Source organism: Schistocerca piceifrons, chromosome 6 (assembly GCF_021461385.2).
Source record: "Schistocerca piceifrons isolate TAMUIC-IGC-003096 chromosome 6, iqSchPice1.1, whole genome shotgun sequence".
NCBI classification, from domain to species: Eukaryota; Metazoa; Arthropoda; class Insecta; order Orthoptera; family Acrididae; genus Schistocerca; species Schistocerca piceifrons.
This window is the reverse complement of record NC_060143.1, coordinates 274,467,811-274,490,326: the sequence shown is the minus strand read 5'-3', so window position 1 is coordinate 274,490,326 and position 22,516 is coordinate 274,467,811. Positions and strand designations below refer to the sequence as shown.

General features: G+C 38.0%; 1 protein-coding gene across 1 annotated transcript in view; it reads left to right on the top strand.

The window, feature by feature from the left end:
* The window catches only part of LOC124802832 (cohesin subunit SA-2-like), a 376,821-nt gene that overhangs the window by 66,316 nt on the left and 287,989 nt on the right, over nt 1–22,516 (top strand). The window contains exon 4 of the mRNA XM_047263844.1: nt 10,920–11,068. Coding sequence (XP_047119800.1) covers nt 10,920–11,068 — 149 coding nt within the window. The remainder of the gene's footprint in view (nt 1–10,919; nt 11,069–22,516) is intronic.

Here is a 22,516-nt window from a genome sequence, read left to right as displayed (position 1 = left end):
GTATGCACAATTTGCTGTACTTAATGACATCTGCAATAATTATGTTAGTGGACACAATCCTGGCATTCATTGTCCTATCCACATCTTCATGACAGTGCTTATGAATCATGGGATCAATGCAGGTGACGTATTAATAAAAAACATCTGCCAGCAGAAGCAGCCACTGACTCTGAAAGGTTGGACAAGTAAAACCTTTTTTTTTATATGTAGTAAGTAGACATGACTGTCTTAAGGAGTGTGACTAAATATGTTTTTTTAAATTTATTTGACTTCAGTACAGTAGTCAAGCCATGGTTGCAGTAAATTAGAGAGAATTTACACAACTAATTTTGGTGAAGCTCAGTCACCGTTATCAGATTTAAACGTTATGAAATAAGCCTGCTATTAATTATGAGAACCTGAGATCTAACCACACCACCTTTGTCCTAGGAAACAGTACTGTCAGTTTATCATGTTAAATTAAACTTCATAATTCAGTAATGGTAAAGAAGCAACATCATTGCCATCAGCCGCTGTTAAGCCTTTATCTACACAGAACATTAAACTCTGAATGTTGTCTATGTTGGATTAGGATCAACGTGGTCCAACTACTTGCATAATGCACCTGACAAATGAAAATCTTGTCTTATTAATCTTAGCAATTCTGCAGTTACTTTGAAACATATATCACTCAAGTATGAGATCGAATCATTAACTGAAGTATCAGGAAGTGCCTTGATGAAGTTAATGAAATAACAACATCCGTGCATGAATGCTGTGCATTGTCTCCAAACCAACTGGTAAACACTGAGACAAATATCTCCACATCTCAATGCCTTGAAGTTGAAAATCTTGAACACAGGACTCAACAGCACTATGTCGAAGAAAAAACTATTTACATGGATGACACATAAACAGCTGAGGTTACCGTATGACTCAAGAGATGGGTTTGTAGTGTAGCCCCATGGTGATGATAAATTAAAAGAATTTTTAAAGCATCTGGCACAGTGGTGCGGTCTGCGGGTTTAAAAGGCTGAGCGAGTGGTGGAGTGTTAGTCACCTGGCTCACTCTGAAGACGGCAGAGGATATACAGCCAAAATATCAAAAGAAGAAGTGAAATTTATTTGCGTGCATGCCTGAAATTTTATGGAACAATCTTTGTGCAGTGGAAATATGAAGATGCACAATAGGAAGGTTGTATTTATGGCTCGTCAGCTTACGGCTAGAATACTACTACAGAATATGAACCATTCAAAACTTTGTAAGCCAACCCATTTGCAGATTAAAACTATGCAAAATACTGCCGCTGAAGAAGCTGCTATCTTCACAGATCCAGCAACAGGTGAGGTCTCTTATATCCCTTATGCAATGATCCCAACTGATTTACCCATTCACTTTATGCAACTTCAAGTCCCACTCAAAGATTCTCTGATCTTGACCTTTGTTGACTGTTACTGCCAATGAGAGATGGAAGAGGAGATGGACAGACAATGTGCAAAGCATTGCCAGGTTCACCAGTAATAGTTATAAACCTCCATTCGTAATGAAAGTTAAATAGATCACTCAATAATTAGGAGATGTAAATATTAACAGTTGTATGTATATTATAACCAAGACCCACATTCATATTTTTTTGGCTTTATACAAAAAGGAGCTTACACTAAGGAATTTCATTGTAGCTGTTATTTTCACTTTTGAGAAATTACAACATTGTGCTGTAATCTGTTGACTTAAGTGGTACTTAGACTGCTCACTCTATATAGTGAGTTCAGGTTCTTGTTATGACTGCTGCCACCAGTGACTTGGTTAGAAATAGTTAATTCCTCCAACTATTTCTCATTTGCAAAACAATAGCAAGTCAAAACAATTTGAAACAAATAGGTGTACATATGATTAAATACTATGCTTAGTCATAGTTTATCAGGTAAGGATCACGTCTAATGAAAAGTGAATATGAAATAAGTGTGATTAGTGAAGCCATTTACCTAGTTGTGGTGTAGCTTGATTCATCCCCCATTTGTAATGTACAGGGGACTATCATGATCCGCAATGACTTCAGTGTAATTATTGTCTTGAATGGAAGTGTCATAGGCCAGTCATGTTACACACTAAAATTGTGAAATGTGATGTAGTTCTTGTTTTTTGTGTGTTATTAGGACCAGTTATGGCAGTGTGAACCCAAGTTTGCAACTTTGAAAAATTTGTGCTTCCTGGATAATATGCACATGAAAAACTGCAAATTTATTTATTTAATTATTTTTAGTTACTATGCATTTTCTGATATTAATTGTTATTACTATTTTTAAAGTATATTAACTACGCAACAATTTTCCGAGATATGGAGTGTCAAATATTGGCTGCTTTTTACTAAAATTGAAAATTTTAAGTTTTGCTCTTGTTTCGGGCTGAATATTGGCATAACCACTCATTCTGCAAGAGGAGTCATATGAATTGAACTTCTGGTAAATTTTCTTGAATTTCATTTAAGCACAAAATGAAGTCTTCAGGAATAGTATTTGTCCTGAAATCATACAAAAATAAAATGTGAGAAAATTGAATATTTAAAGAAATGAGCCTAAACACAAACTACTATCAGATTGTGGGAATTCAAAGAAGAAAAGTTTATAGCATTATGTTTAAAAGTATAAAAGCATATTTAAATGCACTTGAGTTATTAAAATCTCATACATTTTAATAATTGAAAACTCTCAATGTTTTGGTTTATTTGAGGGCTCCTGATTGTCCAGTTGTGTTTCCACGTAGGAGAAGGTTGGGTATGTGGTGTCCATTTCAAGCTGCTGCTGCAAAAGTCAAGTTATACCACAGCAGTCAGTGCACAAAACAGAGCACTTAAGCCCAGCTCTCTGGAAGTTGCAAGCTCCCGTGCATCCCTTCGTCCACTTATGTGAGAACTATTTGGTAATTTTTGGTGGGGCTGATCCACGTGGTGTCACTATTGGTAATAGGCAAACCCCACTATGCAGTGAAGCAATTTATTTGCTTGGATGCAGACATGCCAGGTCCATCTTCACATTGGGTGCTCATCTGACGAGTAGGTGGAACTGAAGGCTGTGCAGTGTGTCATTGGGTTTGCTATAGTTTCGTGGTTTGGCTATAGTTTTGTGATTCACATCTGGGAAGGATAACACAGTGCCCAGGTCAATCAGATACCCATTCTTCAAAAAATACTGCACAGTTTTGTTTCCCGATAGCAGAAAAGTGTGGACATGGGATTGCACATGCTGAATGTGTGAAGAATTCAAATCTCGAGGTAAATTCTGTTTTTCCCCAACCAAAAGAAGTGGTGGAAAATTGAATGCTACTTGTCAGCTCTGCTGCATTTCTAGAAGTAAACATTTTGGATGATTGAGCCCAAGCCATAGAAGAGAGAGAGAGAGTGTTCACATGCCCTCCAACCACAATCACGTCCTCATAGGATATGGTTTTATTGAGGGTAGTACAGATAATGTTGCAGTCTGCATCTTCAGTTGCTACTATAGTTTCTAAGCCTTCAAATCCAAAAGCAGAACACAATGGTCAGTGAGGCATATTTTATTGGAGTCGACTGCTAACAGTTTCTCCTGGGCATTTTGATGATGGCTGAAGAGTTAAACATGATTGCAAAAAAGGACAGTGTAATAGCGCAATCATTCCACAGTTTTAGTAGTCCTGAATGCTCCATCCTCAGGGATTCCATCAAACACCATTGAGACGTTCCTGCCAAACTTTTTTAATATGTTATGGTATAGGTAGCAGTGATTGCCCTGATCGAATTGTTTTGGGCTCGGGAAGAAGATATCCCCCCCCCCTTTCCCAACCCCATCCCCCCACCCCTGCCCATCTACCACTACAAATATTCTTGCTCCAAGAGAGATGTTTTGGGAAATTGGAGTGGAAGTGGCATAGAAAGTTGAGGTCCCCCCCCCCCCCCCCCCCCTTACGCATCCCCTGTTTGTTATCCAACACCAGTGGATAATGTGCCTGTTTGAATTTCAAATACTCTATCATTTCACTGTCTGACTGCTTAGTGAGGCACATCCTTTCAAGGGTAGTGAGTGGATCCATGTCAACACATTTGTTATGCACTTTAACAGAGGTGGTGATTGCCGCTGAAGTTAGCACTTTGTCTTTTATTTTCTTTTGAAAGTTATCTTCCCAAAAAAGCTGCCAGTATTTTTTGGCTGTTCTTGAACTAGATGGCAATTTCTTTCAGGAGTTCCCATGATACCACTGCTGATGGATAGTATTTTGTCTGTTGGTGGAAATGGACAATTGGTGCATAACAGTTGACATTAACTTGGCTACAAGTAATGAATTATTTGTAATGTAATTGGATAGATAAAAAAATCTACTCACCAAGCGGTGGCAGAACACACATAAAAGAAGGTTATAACTAGGCGACTCCTTCTTCAGGTTGAAGCATTTAAGGGGAAGGAAAAGGGGTGTAGGAAAAGGACAGGAGAGGTCTAGGAAAGGGGGTAAATTTTGGAAAAGTCACCCAGGGTGACTTTCCTGAAATCTACCACTGGTTCCGAAAGCTTACATAATGAAAGCCCCTGTTATGTATGTATCCCACCCAAGATCATCCTGCAGACATTTATTTAAGGATCTAGGGATATTCACAGTAGCTTCTCAGTATATATACTCTCTTATGAAATTTGTTATTAACAACCAAACCCAATTCAAAAGTAATAGCAGTGTGCATAACTACAATACTAGGAGAAAGGACGATCTTCACTATTCAAGATTAAATCTAACTTTGGCACAGAAAGGGGTGAATTATACTGGCACTAAAGTCTTTGGTCACTTACCAAATAGTATCAAAAGTCTGACAGATAACCAACAAGTATTTAAGAAGAAATTAAAAGAATTTCTGAATGACAACTCCTTCTACTCCATAGAGGAATTTTTAGATATAAATTAAGAAAAAAAATAAAAAAAAAATTAAAAAAAATAAATAAAAACAAAAAAACACAAAAAAATAAAGTTGTTATATTAACTTAAGTATGTTGTTAAATTAACCTAATTATGTCATGTATTGGAAAATTCGACTCGTTCCACATCATTACGAAATATCGTATTCATGATCCATGGAACTAGTATTAATCTAATCTAAATCTAATCTAATCTGCCGCCACTTGGTGAGTAGATTTTTTTATCTATCAGTTTACATTATATTGACAAATTATATTTTTTCTTGCGTAAGATACTGTGAGATTGAATAGTAGCAGTTTTACACAAGGTAGCTGTCACAGACTTTTTAGAGCTCGTTAAGTCAGGAAGAGATTTTATGTGTCTTGGTAATCTGTTGTGTAGTTTTGTTCCTGCATGATATACCTTTTTTGGCATAATGTGGTGTTAAAATGATTAACATGTATGTCACTGTCTGACCTGGTACTGTAATCATGGACACTTTTGTTCTGAGGAAAAAGGTTCTCTTTTCTCAGTATACTTTTTTTGACATGCATGGCTACTTCCAGTATTAAATGCAGGGAAGGGGTAGGATCTTTAAAGAAAGGTTTGCATGGTTTTCTGCTGCTCACTAGTTTCATTGTTCTTATAATTGCCTTTGGTTTCCTGAAAACTGTTATTGTCTGGTGTATATTTCCCCAGAACATGATATCGTACTTCAGTACTGAATGTACACGAGCAAAGTATACATCCCTAACTGTTACTGCACTAGTATTGTTGCAAAGAATTCTTACTACATAGCTCATTTTTGCTAGTTTTGAATTTAGGGATGAGATATGAGTGCTCAATTTAAGATTTTCCTGGATATGAATACCAAGAAATTTAGTGTCATTGACAGCACCAATGTTTCAGTTACCTATACATATTACGGGTTGTGGTGCATTTTTATTTTGATTGACGTGGAAATTCGTTAATAGCATTCTTTGGGGGGGGATTAACTATTAGCCTGTTTCTGGTAAACCATTCAGACACTACTTTTGTAATATCTTTTGCAGATGCAGTAAGATTTTCTTCTTTATTCCCTTCAATCAATTGAGTGGTGTCATCTGCAAACAGTACTGGTTCAGAATCCCTAACGTGGGATGGGAAATCATTAATGTACGCCAAAAAAATGGACCTAAAATGGAACCCTGTGGAACACCTCTTACTAGGTCTTCCCTTCTTCCACAGGATAACCACAGCATTTATGAAAAGACTGTTTAACATCTACATGATCCTATTGTGAAATTGTTTTTGTAATGCCATATAGCCTGATGATGAGGTATACCTTCGAAACATGTTACACAATAAATAATACATTATTTAACAAATTTTGTGACTGGTAGCCTTAGTTAAAAACTTCACATATTTTTTTGAGACAGTCAAGGTCGAAAAATAGTCAAAATGGCTTCAAAAGGATTTTAAAGTGCCTGGGCATTCTATTAATGCTGTTTGTGTAAGTCTTTTGCCTCGTAATATTTGTAGCCAGTGGAGTAGAGTCGTTCTAAATGAGCTGCAGCAGTGACCCCTGAATGTTATATGGAGCAGTAACATGATATTAGATAACAGTTTATTAGTATAGCTCGGAGGCTTAGTGAATGTGTCAGACTACAAATTCAAAGGCGTGAGCTCCACTCCTCAAGATTTTTCAGTCAGTTACCTATTTTTCGTGTCTATCATTCATTTGTATGTGTGAAAAATGCTGGGTTGCACTACAGTTTGTGAAGTCCACCATCTGTAACTGGCTAGGTAGTTAGGGCTAGGTAGTTAGCGCAAAGGTCACAGAAGAAGCCAAAGGCATATCACTTTAAGTATGACCATGGCTGGTGAAATACTTCAGTGTGTAATTCAACATTTAGGTTGAGGACAGCTTTACTATTACCTCATCAATTTGTTAATTATTATACAGAAAAATGTGCACTATTTTCGATGGTTCACTTACTGTGCTTCCATTAGAATTGGAAAAATGTGAACAAAAAATCTCAAACTTTTAGTCCTGAGTTAACAATATAGGTGTTTCACTCTCCTGTTGTTCTGTACTATTCTTCACGATAGTTTAAAATCTCTCACTGTAATGAAATATCAGAAAATTTCTACTTTGGTAAGTCTATTGTTTAATATATATTATTGAAAGGAACATTTTGTGAATTATAGGCTATATGTAGTGACAAATTCCACATCCAAGTAGCTTTTGTTTAAACACCCCCAGAGACCAAGAAAATTATATATCTAATAAAATTAGAAAGCAAAAGTTGTTTGCTAACAAGGCAAATTGCCATAATAAAAGGACAAAGCAAAAGTACTTTGCTAAGAAGGCAAAGTGCCATATTGGAATACACCCTTTACTAAGTTTAATAGAGCAATAAGATGACTGCATAATTATTATGTTGTGGTTGTGGTTGTGGTTGTGGTTGTGGTTGTGCTCTCCAGTATGAAGACTGGTTTGGTGCAGCTCTCTTAGTTACTCTATCCTGTGCAAGCTTCTTCATCTCCGAGTAACTATTTCAACGTACATCCTTCTGAATCTGGTTATTGTGCAGTTTTACCCCCCCCCCCCCACTCTCTCTCTCTCTCTCTCTCTCTCTCTCTCTCTCTCTCTCTCTCTCTTCCCTATAGTACAACATTGGTGATCCCTTGATGTCTCAGAAGGTGTCCTGCCAACTGATCCCTTCTTCTAGTAAGGTTGTGTCACAGATTTCTTTGCTTCGCAATTATGTTCAGTACTTTTTCATCGGTTACATGGTCTACCCACCTAACTGTCAACATTCTTCTGGAGCACCACATTTCAAAAGTTCTATTGTGTTCTTGTCTAAACTGTTTCCATGTTTCACTTTCGTACATGGCTATACACCGTACAAAACTGTCAGAAAAGACTTCGTGGCACTCAACTCTATACTTGGCGCTAACAAGTTTCTCTACTTTAGGAACGCTTTTCCTGCCATCGCTAGTGTATATTTTATATCCTCTCTACTTCGGACGTCATCAGTCATTTCGCTGTCCAGGTAGCAAAACTCATCTACTGTTTTAAGTGACTCGTTTCCTAATCTAATTCCCTCAGAATTACCTGATTTAATTCAATTACATTCCATTATCCTTGTTGTGCTTTTGTTGATGTTCCTCATACATCCTCCCTTCAAGATCCTGTCCATTCTGTTCAACTGCTCTTCCAAGTCTGTCTGTGAGAGAATTACAATGTCATCGGCAAACCTCAAAAGTTTTTATTTCTTCTCTCTCGGCTCTAATTGCTACTCCACATTTTTCTTTTGTTTCCTTTACTGGTTGCTCATTTTACAGATTGAACAACATTGGGAATAGGCTACTACCCTATCTCACTACCTTCTTAACCACTGCTTCCCTTTCATGCCTTTTTGCGCCAGATGATTTTTTTGCCCCTGCAGAATTACCTCATAAAAGGAAACCATGTTGTGGATGGCAGTGAAAGAAAGCATAGTAGGACTTAAGCTAGAACATGTAATGGATATTGCAGCATTTTGAAGATAACCAGAACATTAATGGACATTGACTGGTAAGCAAGTGTACCCGGAGCTGTTTGTCATGAAATCTCAAAGATGTTTTATAAATCACTGTTAAATTAACATGAATTAAGGTGAGTAGCCTTCCTTCTTCCCCCCACCTCCTCCTCCCAAACACAGATCTGGAGTATGATCTTGTAAATAAGTTAGGTGATAATGAGTATCCTTGTCTTACTGCTTTCTGATTTTGACTTGGCTCTCCATTTATCTTTATCTTCACACTTACGGTTTTGTATGCGTGTAATATTGTTTGCAAATATTTCAAGTCCAGGTCTGTACCTTTCAAGGTCTTGAAGAGAGTCTTCCAGTTAATGCTGTTAAATGCCTGTTCTAGGTCAGTAAAGGATGTGTAAGGAAGTTATTGTTAATTGATTTTTCCTCACAGTTCTGCTGGAGCTCATCTGCCAGCTAATCTGAAATGAGACTTTTTTCATCTCATTTCTTCCAGTGCTGCTTCAGATTCCATTATCATAGCTCAAGGTCTTACTTCATCTACTAGCACTTCTTCTCTTTCTTAGATGTGTTCTTCTCACATGATGGTTTCTTTTCCTCTGTCAATTTCTCCAAAATTCCTTTCATCTGTTGACTGTTTCATCTGCATTAGTAATAGATTTCTTTGTTTATCTATTACCAAGCATGATCTTATCCATATGTTGAATAGTTATTTATTAATGCTTTCACTAATTCAATTTTTATGACTGTATGCTTTCACTAATTCAATTTTCATGCCTGTTTCTGTATTCCTACACATGCATTATTTACCTTCATTTCCATAGTCTCTTTGTATTGCTGTGTGATGTGTTCTTCATGACTTTTCCTGTATTTATCCCATTCCAAAATCAAGTTTATTACATTGTCTATCATCTATGGTTTTCTTTGTCCACCTCTCCCCCTTCCAACTCAGTTTTTCATCTGAAGTTTTTGTCACAATGTCTTTGACTTTAACCATGATGTTAAGGTGTCACCACTATTGTTTAAGATGTTTGTCCTTTTAGCGCATTCTCTTCATATTATTAATTCCATCTTTTTGTGTTAGTCTTCTTGTTTCTTTTAAAACTTAAATTACACTTTAAGATTGGCACTTCTTTTGCATCTTCTTCTTTTGCAGCGATTGCAGGGTCGTCGTGGTTACAACGGATTTGGCAGTGTTAGTTTTAGGGATGGCCGGATGCCCTTCTGCCCCCCCCCCCCCCCCCTCTCCTGCCCCATACGGAATCAGTGTACCCCAACTGTCTGCATCTAGTGTAAATCGTGAAATAGTGTGGACGTGTTTCAAATGTCTGCGACTTGTGTAACTGAGGCGGAACGTGGGGACCAGCCCGGTATTCACTTAGCGGGATGTGGAAAACCGCCTAAAAACCACATCCAGGCTGGCCAGCACACTGGCCCTTGTCGTTAATCTGCTGGGCGGATTCAAACCGGGGCCGGCGCGCCTACCTGAGTCCAGGAAGCAGTGCGTTAGCGCTGTCGAATACCCTGGTGGGTTACTTTAAGATTGGCACTATCTAGGTCTAATTGAAGATGGCTCTAATCTGAGTTAACATACATTTATTCCGTCTAATATTCATTGTACCCTGAAGTTGAAAAATAGTCTCGTACAATTACTAAGTTGGTGGGCTTAGATGTGATTAATTTATCTATCATTTACAATATAGATGCATTTAACATTATTCACCTCTTTTCCCCCCAGCAAGATTGCTACTCCAGTTGTGCCTTGTTCTTCTCCTCCACAGTGAAGCTTCCGCTCCCCACCCCTACAAGATTTTACACTGTTCACTCTGTTTTGCAACCAGGTTTGAGCCTGACTGTGATGAAATTATTCAACCTTTACTCCTTAACACATTGTATGTAAAACTACACACTGTTGTGCAGAATCCATTCCAACCAACATAAAATGTATGAATGGTGTATGGAATAGTTATGTAGTCAAAGTTGATGTTCTTGTACTATACTCTTTTATTTTGCATGGGAGATCCTCACAGTAGTTCAGGATCTTTCATTATAATGTAGTTCTCACACATCTTATGATATTTTTATCTAGTAATTCTTTGCACAATGGAGTAGTATTCATTTAGATGGTCTCACAGAATGTAGAAAAAATAAATTTTACAAAAGAAGAGCATGTATAATGATGATATTAAAGTTAGTTTCTGGTAAAACTGGAATTTTCATTACTTTCTCAAAACTTGCAGACTTGTCCTTGCACTCGTACTAAGATGCCCATAACTTAATGGAAAGCTGAGAAAAGATTTACATTATTAAAAGCAATTCATATTAGTATGTAACTAAATGATGTTTCCCATACATAAAATATTATAATTGTCCTATAAAATATGTTTTCCTGTATTAGTATGTAACTAAATCACAGTTCCCATATGTGTATTGACCTTATAAAATATTTTTTCCTGTATAAGAATTCATTGGGATTAATGTAAACCTTTGTTTTGGTTTTACAGATTATGGAATCAGTTATTTCAACAGGAGAACCAAAGCAGGAAACACAACATTTTCTTTCGCATAGTAAAGCAAGACTTATTGCAATGACATTAGATGTTTCTCCTGAGATAGCAGTCCAGGCTATCAGAGTTCTTGCTGTAGTAGATAAGTACGTATGGAAAGAAATGAAAGGCTACTAATGTCTTATTTGAGTTTAGCTGCTCATTTTACATCACCTAACATTTCTTTTAATTAGTGGTATTACTGTTGATTGAGTTATGTTCTTCAATTATCTGAAAACTTATCTTGGCACACAGCAGCTCTAAATTGTCATAAGAAGTGAGGGAGCCAGTATAAATCTAATTCCTGCTGTCTTCTTCCAACTTTTTCCAGCCATTAATTGACTTGCACATTGTGTTCTATAAACCACTACATTATAAGAGCCTTCAGGGATGTCAAATGAATGAAAGTTACAACCAGGGGAAAGGAGCCATTGCAAGCTAGTTATATAAAGTGTACCTAATTATTGTTGTTACTATGAGAAGAATTAAATCTCAACTTCAGAAATGCTTTTCTAGCCATTGCCAGTCTACATTTCAAATCGTCTATACTTTAGCCATCATCCGTATTTTGCTGTCCAAATAACACAACTCCTCTACTACTTGGAGTGTCTCGTTACATAATATGATTCTCTCAGCATAACTTGATTTAATTTTACTATATGCCATTATCATTGTTTTGCATTTGTTGATGGAATGTATAGACTTAAGTGTTACAAAGTCTTCTCTGAAAGCATTTCCATGGAGTGTATCCATGTATGGAAGTGAAACATGGACGAAGAACAGTTTACACTAGAAGAGAAAAAAGCTTTTGAAATGTGATGCTACAGAAGAATGCTAAAGACAAGATGGATGGATCACATAACTAATGAGTAGATACTGAACGGAACTGGGGAGAACAGAAATGTGTGGCACAGCTCGATTAAAAGAAGGGATTTGTTGATAGGATACATTCTGAGATATCAAGGGATCACCAGTTTAGTAATGGAGGTGAGTGTGGGGAGCTAAAATCACAGATGAGGACCAAGAGATGAATAAAGTAAGCAGATTCAGAGGAGGTAAAGAGGGTTGCTCAGGATGAGTAGCATGGAGAGCTGCATCAAACCAGTCTTTGGACTGAAGACCACAACAACAACACTGTATGACTTCGGAAAAGCAGTGGGCTTTCCTCTCCTTCTTCATTAAAGTAATTACTTTCCTTATACTCTATTAGAACATATATGATGCCAGGAAACTAGTAAAGTCCACAAATGAGAGCAGTACTTAGAAAAGGTGAAAAAACTAAGGAAAGAATGCAATGTGGTGTGATGCATAATAGAATAAGGGAAGCCAGAGGGCTCAGTCCAAAAACAAGGGCAGATTGGTAGCATTTTTAATCCAGGAATGTAAGAAAACATTATAATTATATTCTCCATTTGCGTGGTCATATTGTCCATAGTTGTTTCATAATTATTCAATATATTTGATTCTGTTGTTGCAACTACAAGAAAGTGCATATTCTTGTCATCAGTCTCATTTTGTTTTTCTGAAATATATCTATAGATTGGCTTTCTTTCTAAACTGAAAAACAGTTCCTTACAAACAATTTTGATTTTATTCATGTACGGTATTTTATGCACGGTTTTCTCTCTCATAAGGAAATGCTTTCTTCTTGCACGTTTTTGAGTTTTTCATTTGTTTGGCACTGTTGTTGATTTGTAAGTGTAAAAACAGAAAGAAAGTTGGTAGTCTGCATGCCAACTCACGATGCTGTCCTGCGCAGATGTACGCACCCATGGGTGCACACAGAGAATGCTGATTAGCCTGCTAGTTGAAATGGGACTATCTTTCCATCACTATCTGAAATTATTTCCCCATGTCAGCATCCTCAGAAGAGGTCACTTTCGCTCAAATTTGTTACTTTCTGGACTTTATACTGTTATGTCTATATACCCAGTTCCATTAATAACTACCCTTTAAAAAATCAGTACAAATGAGTTTATTATGTCAATTTCAATTTCATGTTAATATACTGCCTGATTTACATTTGCAACTAATGGGAGTAAACCATTTGTTTATAATCCAACTTGGAAATTTCGTGATATGAACTGTGCAGTCATGTTGCACCATATATTCTTGAAAATTTACCTCTTCCCTATTTCTGAAAAGCTATGACGTTAATTATTTATGATCAAAAATGGTAGCTCAACACGAGAACAAATCAAAATACTGTTAGTAATATTTTATTCAAAGTAATTGGGTTGTAATTAACTAAAATATAATTTATATTATTGTACTTCTTATTCTTTGGAACTACACATGGAACTGTGTAAACGTTTCCTAATTATATATGAGAACTCATAGGGCAGTATGTGGCCCATTTTGTGATACATGTAACCAAATTTTTCTCTTGACTTTTAGTTGTTTTTTTTAAGTCTCAATTTCAATAATGTATTCAATTGTTTTGTTTTTATATAAAAGAAATGGCACATGAGCCACTGGGTCAGTCTGTCTGCATTATTGTGTTTCAGAAGCTATTTGCGTGAGAGTCTTTCAGAGGCTGTCAGATGGCCAATGTATATTCCACCTATGACAAGAAAAGTATTAGACTCTGTTTTACTTCAGAATTACTAATACAGCAATGTGAGGATCGAGGACTTTCTGAAGCAACAACCTCTGAGGATACCAAAATTGAGCATCTCATCATATGGAGCAGCTAAGTTATTATGTGAACTTTCATTAACTGTGACTGAAATTTTCTACACGTATCAAAAAAAGGTTTTCCTTCACCTCGGTTCTGAGAGTTCCAAAACCTGTACAGAAAATTGGACTAGAGATCAACATAAACATCATTTCCACCCTTTTTATTGCTCATGAAAGCCACTCATTGCCTGTTGTACCACCACACAGCGAGACCTTCAGAGATGGTGGTCCAGATTCCTGTACACACCGATACCTCTGAAATCCAGTAGCACGTCCTCTTGCATTAATGAATGCCTGTATTTGTTGTGGCATACTGTCCACAAATTCATCGAGGCACTGTTGGTCCAGATTGTCCCACTCCTCAATGGCGATTCTGCGTAGATCCCTCAGAGTGGTTGGTGGGTCACGTTGTCCATAAACAGCCCATTTTAATCTATCCCAGGTACGTTTGGGAGGGTTCATTTCTGGAGAACGTGCTAACCACTCTGGTTGAGCGACTTTGTTATCCTGAAGGAAATCATTCACAAGATTTGCACGATGGGGGCGCAAATTGTCGCCCATGAAGACAAGTGCCTTGCCAATATGCTGCCGATATGGTTGCACTATCGGTCGGAGGATGGCATTCATGTATTGTATGGCCGTTACAGTGCCTTCCATGACAACCAGTGGCATATGTCGGCCCCACTTAATGCCACCCCAAAACAGCAGGGAACCTCTACCTTGCTGCTGCACTCGCTGGACAGTGTGTCTAAGGCGTTCAGCCTGACCAGGTTGCCTCCGAACATGTCTCTGACGATTGTCTGGTTGAAGGCATATGCGACACTCACTGGTTAAGAGAACGTGATGCTAATCCTGAGCGGTCCATTCGCCATGTTGTTGGGCCCATCTGTACCATGCTGCAGGGTGTCGTCGTTGCAAAGATGGACCTCGCCATGGATATCGAGAGTGAAGTTGCACACCATGCAGCCTATAGCACCCAGTTTGAGTCGCAACACAATGTCCTGTGGCCGCAAAAAAAAATAAAAAAAAAAATATGGGTACGACTGAAATAAAGTAAGACAGTGACTATACGCTGTATTTGTGATGAGCTTCATTCACTCCTCGTTCGAAGTGTCGCACTAAAGGAAAATCTAATATCATAGGTAAATTTCATTCGTATCAGTATATGGTGTAATGGGCTTCAAATGCAAAATCATAGCGACCTCTATTTTTCATTGCAAGCTTTCTGAATTTCATGCAGTGTTTTACTTAAATGCAAATATATTAAGTATGACCAATATTGAAATCTTGGGCACTTCAGCTTTAAGCTGACGTATAAAGCTATGAGCAACACGATTTATTACTTTTTTTTTCCTTCTGTAAATTGCAGGGCATGTGTCTTGATTCTGTCAGGACAGCGCATCATCAACCACTGTGCCAAAAGCAGGCAGGGACAGTCTCGTTCATTCTGGCTTGCTGGCGGGCATGGGCCACAGCATCAGTTGGCGCCACCACCCGGCTGCCATTGTCTGCTGCCTTGTTAGATAACAGGGGAATAGTTTCCCTGCTGGGTCAAGTTGTCGTGTGCTGCCCCACCCCCACACCCTCCCAGGGCAGGTAGCCCACTTTCTTTCTGTAGTGGTGAACCTACAGAACCTGCATTTGAAGCTGACTGCCAAATGATTCTACTGCCGCCACCATACATTGCCTGATGTCTCAACACATGCCCTATTGTCTTGTCTGTTCCCTTTGTCATTGATTTCCACATGTTCCTCTGTGCCTCAATCTAACCTTGTCAGTCCATTTAACTTCTATAGCACCACATCTCATATGATTCAGTTCTCTTATTTTTTTCAGTTTTTCCACTGTCCATGATTCACTTCCATACATACTATGTTCCAAATGAACAGTCTCAGAAATTTCTTCCTCAAATTAATGTACCACATAGCTTGTTTCTCTTATTGAATTCAGTTTCTCTAAAATAGTAACTCGATCAGTCTTTGTAATCCTTAGCATATTTCATGTGGAAGTAACAGTGATCCTTGAAAGCCACTTATAGAGACAGCTGTCTTCGAAAGCTGTTTTTATTTGTATAAATTCCTGTGAAATTAAATTAAAGCTGTTGTGTAATACAATGCAATTAACAGAAGGAAGGTTGCTCCTACAGACACTATTGTCAGATCATGCTTATCATTAATGCAGTGACTCAACATACTTTCCCACTTACCTAAAAAAAAATGTGAATCTATAATACAGACAGCTGTAACCCAACACACTAACAGTGAAAATCTTGCTTACCACACTGATGCTACATTACATGATCAATAACTTGGCATGTAGTTTGCATTTTCTGCTTTGTTCCAAGGCTGACTTTGAGCAGGAATATGTATGAAAATCAATATTGAAAGGTCGTGATAATGGTTTTATTTGTCTAAACAATGTGATGTATAAAAATCTTAATTACTTCAATATTGTATAAAAGTATTTCCTTCTAGCATTTTTTCCATGATATTTTTTGAACTATGTTATTTAATATATTTTGAACACCACCAAAAAAGTAAGTACGAGGGTTGCCCAGAAAGTAAAGCACCACATTTTTTCTTCAACAATTCTTTATTCAATATAATAAGAATTACATGTACAAAACCCACAGACACTATTTTTCCATGTAATCTCATCCCGTTCTTTGGCCTTCCTCCAATGTGAAACAAGGGAATGTATGCCCTGTTGGTAAAAATCCTTGTCCTGGTGGCAGAGCCAGTGCTTCACTGTATGAATCACCTCCTCATCGTCCTCATAGTGTCTTCCACGAATGGCATGCTTTAATGGCCCAAACAAGTGGAAGTCTGAGGGGGCTAAGTCGGGGATGTAGTGTGAATGTGGTAACACTGTGCAACTCTGTTTTGTGATGTGTTCAGCAGTCCTCAGACTTGTGTGGGGCCGAGTGTTGTTGTGTTGCAGTAAAACGTCTCCTTGGTTGCTGTGGCGCTGAAGTCCCCGGAAGCGTATCTTGAGTTTTGTTAATGTGTAGACATATGCTTCTGAATTAATGGTACTGCCTCTTGGCATCACATCAATCAGAATCACACCTTCACTGTCCCAGAACACGGTGATCATGACCTTAGCAGTGGAAGCAGTTGCTTTGCATTTTTTATGTGGGAGTGGTGCCATTCCATTGACTGTCATTTTGTTTTGGGTTTCGAAAAAGACGATCGTGTGAAACCCAGCTCACGCTATTCGTTCAAGAGACTCAGAGGGCCATAGACACGGGTTCCCAGGTAGATGCCGTGTTTCTTGACTTCCACAAAGTGTTCGACACAGTTCCCCACAGTCGTTTAATGAACAAAGTAAGAGCATATGGACTATCAGACCAATTGTGTGATTGGATTGAAGAGTTCCTAGATAACAGAACGCAGCATGTCATTCTCAATGGAGAGAAGTCTTCCGAAGTAAGAGTGATTTCGGGTGTGCCGCAGGTGAATGTCGTAGGACCATTGCTATTCACAATATACATAAATGACCTTGTGGATGGCATCGGAAGTTCACTGAGGCTTTTTGCGGATGATGCTGTGGTATATCGAGAGGTTGTAACGATGGAAAATTGTACTGAAATGCAGGAGGATCTGCAGCGAATTGGCGCATGGTACAGGGAATGGCAATTTAATCTCAATGTAGACAAGTGTAATGTGCTGTGAATACATAGAAAGAAGGATCCCTTATCATTTAGCTACAATATAGCAGGTCAGCAACTGGAAGCAGTTAATTCCAGAAATTATCTGGGAGTACGCATTAGGAGTGATTTAAAATGGAATGATCATATAAAGTTGATCGTCGGTAAAGCAGATGCCACACTGAGATTCATTGGAATAATCCTAAGAAAATGCAATCCGAAAACAAAGGAAGTAGGTTACAGTACGCTTGTTCACCCACTGCTTGAATACTGCTCAGCAGTGTGGGATCCATACCAGATAGGGTTGATAGAAGGGAGAGAGAAGATCCAACGGAGAGCAGTGCGCTTCATTACAGGATCATTTAGTAATCGCAAAAGCGTTACGGAGATGATAGATAAACTCCAGTGGAAGACTCTGCAGGAGAGACGCTCAGTAGCTCGGTACGGGCTTTTGTTGAAGTTTCGAGAACATACCTTCACCGAGGAGTCAAGCAGTATATTGCTCCCTCCTACGTATATCTCGCGAAGAGACCATGAGGATAAAATCAGAGAGATTAGAGCCCACACAGAAGCATACCGACAATCCTTCTTTCCACGAACAATACGAGACTGGAATAGAAGGGAGAACCGATACAGGTACTCAAGGTACCCTCTGCCACACAACGTCAGGTGGCTTGCGGAGTATGGATGTAGATATAGATGTAGAACCCATGTTTCATCACATGTCACAAATCCAGGACAAGTTGGTCTCCCCCACAGCTTCAAAACATTGCAACAAATCAAAACAAATGTTGTTTCTCTGCGATTTGTGGTCCACTGTTAGACACCAAGGGGGCCCACCTTGCATACCCTTTTGAATATCCAAGAGTGTGGATAACTGTATCCACACTTTCTTTGCTGATTGACAGATACAGCACCAACTGTCGAGTCATAATGTGTCTGTCCTTGTGAATGACATCAGCAGCTCGCTGCCACATGTCAGGTGGATGGTCTCATGACTGCTGCAAATCGTGGAGCTCCACTGAAGCGCCTTCTGATGACCTCACTCTCCGTGCCCAGCAACTAACTGTACTTCTGTCAATAGCAGTTGCTCCATAGACTTTGCACAAATGTTTCTGAGTATCCCCCATAGTTTCTTTCTCTGCAGTGAGAAATTCAATGACAGCATGTTGCTTGTAATGTACATCACCTACAGACGCCATTTTGAAACTGTCCTGCAGTTATGCTATCTGTCGGAAGAAATGGAAACCGGAGACTTATAATAATACATACATAATATTTTGCAATCATAGCATTGTTTTGGCTGAGAAAAAAAAATTGGTGCATTACTTTCTGGGCAACTGTGTTTTTGTACTTCACATAGCAGCTACATCTTTACAGTAGAGTATATATCATAATTCATTGAAAAATACATAATGGGGTTATTAATTTCATACCAGTCTGTCATTTTATCTGATTAACGTTATTATAAAGTGATGGCCAGAAGCCTCTACACAACTTCGAGAATAATAATCAGTGGCACTGTCTACAGAAGATCAGTGAGTGATGCCTATGTGCAGAGAATAAACGGCACCAGTGCAATAAACTAGCAGTTGTTTTCAGTGATCTCAACAAATTTCTAAGTGCAACGTGTCTTGCCAAAGATGGTCTACATCTGAATAGTTGGACCCAAAAATGTTCCGTAAAATGTTCTTAGATACTTGCCAAGTTGTAAAAAGTAGTGATGGAGGTGAAAAACTTGTACAGAATTAAAAAAGACAAAACCAAACCATTATCTGTCAAGAAATGTGCTAAAGCCTATAAGTAATAGTTAGACTGGATATGTAGCAGGGGTGGGCATAAAATGGATAATTTGGTCCTTCTTTTATCCACCAGACTCATCTCCTGATGTAACTGAAAACTTAAGAGAAAACCTCATTCACTTCTATGTAACTTCCCCAATCTTACTGCAATCATCGTTGGAGGCTTTAATCATCCAACAATCAATTGGGAAAATTGCAGTTTTGTTAGTGGTAAGCATGATAAGACATCCTGTGAAACTTTACTAAATGCCTTATATGAAAACTAGCTAGAACAGACAGTTAGGAACCCCACTCACGATGGAAATATATTCGATCTGATGGCAACACATAGAACTGACTCCTGTTAGGATTCCCGCATAAAAACTGATATCAGTGACTATGACGTGGTCGTGGCAGCAATGATAACCGAAGTACAAAGGACAACTAAAACAAGCAGAAACACATATATGTTCAGCAAACTAGATAAAAAATCAGTAGTGGCATATTTCAGCGAGGAACTTGAAACTTTCAGCACAGGGCAAGAGCATGTAGAGGAACTCTGGCTCAAGTTTAAAAGAATAGTTGACCACGAACAGGATGGATATGTACACAGTAGAATGGTTCATAATGGGAGGGAACTCCTCGGGTATACAGTCACAGTAAAGGAACTTCTAAAGAAACAGAGATTAATGCATAATAGGTGTAAAACAAAGGTTTGGGTTATAGATAGAGAGATTCTGAATGAAATGTGTTTGGCTATCTAGGGAGCAATAAGTGATACCTTCAATGACTACCATAGCAGAATATTGTCACGCGATCTTTCACAGAACCCAAAGAAATTCTGGTCATATGTAAAGGCTATTAATGGCACCAAAGTTAGTGTACAGTCCCTAGCGAATAAAACAGGAACTGAAATTGAGGGTAGCAAAGTACAAGTTGAAACACTTAACTCCATTTTCAAATGTTCCTTTACAAAGGAAAACCCAGGAGAATTGCCCCAATTTAATCCTCGTATCCTTGAAAACGTGAATGAAATAAGTATTAGTGACAGTGGTGTTAAGAAACAGCCCAAATCATTAAAGTTCTTGGAAAAAGGCTCAGGTCACAAGAAGGGCAGTAGAAGTGATCCACAGAACTACTGTCCAGTCTCCTTGACATCAATTTGTTGTAGAATCTTCGAACAATTCTGAGCTCAAACATAATGAGATACCTCGAACAGAATGACATCTTCAATGCCAGGCAGCATGGATTTCGAAAAAATTAATCAGGTGAAACCTAACTTGCACTTTTCTCAAATGACATACTGAAAGGTTTGGATCAAGGCAACCAGCGTATATGCAGTATTTCTTGATTTCCAAAAAGCATTTGACTCGGTGCCACACCTATATGTATTGTCAAACGTACAATCATATGGGGTATAATTTGAAATTTGTGACTGTATTGAGGACTTCTTGATAGGGAGGACACAACATGTTGTATCTTGGATGGAGAGTCATTGTCAGATGTAGAAGTAACTTCGGGTGTGCGCCAGGGAAGTATGTTGGGTCCCTTGCCATCCATGTTGTATATTAATGGCCTAGCAGACAATATTAATAGTAAAATCAGGCTTTTTATGGATGATGCAGTTATCTGTAATGAAGTACTATCTGCAAGAAACTGTATAAATATTTAGTCAGATCTTAAAAAGACTTCAAAATGGTGCAGAGATTGGCAACTTGCTTTAAATGTTCAGAAATGTAAAATCTTGCACTTCACAAAACAAAAACAAAAAAAAGTAGTATTCTATGCCTATAATATCAGTGAGTCGCTGCTGGAATTGGCCAGCTCATACAAACACTTATGTGTTACTCTTCATAGTGATATGAAATGGAATGATCACAAAAGTTCAGTTGTGGGTAAATCAGGTGGTAGATCAGTTTATTGGTAGAGTACTGGGGAAGTGCAAACAGTCTACAAAGGAGATTGCATACAAAGCACTCGTGCGACCAATTCTATGGTTCTAGAATATTGCTCCAGTCTGTGGGACCCATACCAGATAGGACTAATAGGGGATGTTGAACATATACAGAGAAGGGCAGCACAAATGGCCACAGGTTTGTTTAATCCGTGGGAGAGTGTCATATAGATACTGAAGGAACCCAACTGGAAGACTCTTGAAAATAGACTTAAACTATGCTGAGAAAGACTATTAATGAAGTTTGAAGAACTGGCTTTAAATGATTACTCTTGGAATTTACTAAAACTTCTTACATATCGCTCACATAGGGAATGTGAGGATAAGATTAGAATAATTACTGCACTCACAGAGATAGTCAATCAATCATTCTTCTTGTGGTCCATATGCGAATGGAAGAGGAACAAACCCTAACAACTGGTACAATGGGACGTACCTTCAACCATGCACCTCATGATGATTTGCAGAGTGTAGTTGTAGATGTGGATATTTTATGCACTGGAATATAAATGGTTTGAAAACTGATGCTTCAAACAACAAAAGCTCCAAAATAGAAAAATTGGAAATCATTACGTCATAATGTGCACTTACTATAGTTGTTTAAATGTGCCCTGGATTATACAATTAAAATGTTTAAACAAAATCGAGAATTTCATTGTAGGGACTAATTTTTGCAGAAGAAACAACTCACATGGAATCTTGTGTATACGTCTGCACACTGGTATAAATTGTGAAACCAGAAATTGTTTTAATTATTTAAATGAACAATGTGTGTTTGGGAGCTGTTGTGTAGAAATGATGGGTTTGCCAGTAAATGTAATAGTAAGATCCCAGAGTGGTCAACAACAGAACTATTCTTATCTAAGTTTGAAATTATGCTAGAGGATCTTTGTCGAGCATAAAACAAAAATAAATCTAATAGTTGCTGATTTTAATATTGATATCAAATGGGATAGTAGGTGCACTTCAAGATTTTTTGACTTGGTAAAGAAACTTGGCTTCAAATTGAATTTTTTTGAATCTACCAAAGATAATGGCCAGTCAGCAACCTGTATTGACAGCATTATAATTATGTTTATGAAGATGTGTGTAAATTTCGTCAAGATTTAGACATTTCAGATCACTGTGCATTGTTCATTGAGCTGCCACAGACAGACAGACAGCAAGATTTCAAGTGTGAGAATTCATATGAGAAGGAATGTTAACAAAGAAAAATTGCTAATATTTAGGAATAAGTTAAAAAAAATGACATTTTGACAATTTTAGCTCAAGTTATGAAAATGTTGAGAAATTTGGAAATAGTTTTCTTCGTGTTTTTCATGAAACAGTTCCACCTGGACTCTGCTGTGAAGGACAAATAAAGTAAAGTGGATTATCCAGAGCACAAAAATTTCCAGTGTAAGGAAAAGGCAACTGCCCAGAGAATTGAGGTACAATAAAGATGCGGATTTTATTGAATATGTTAGTCTGTATAGAACTATATTTCAAATTG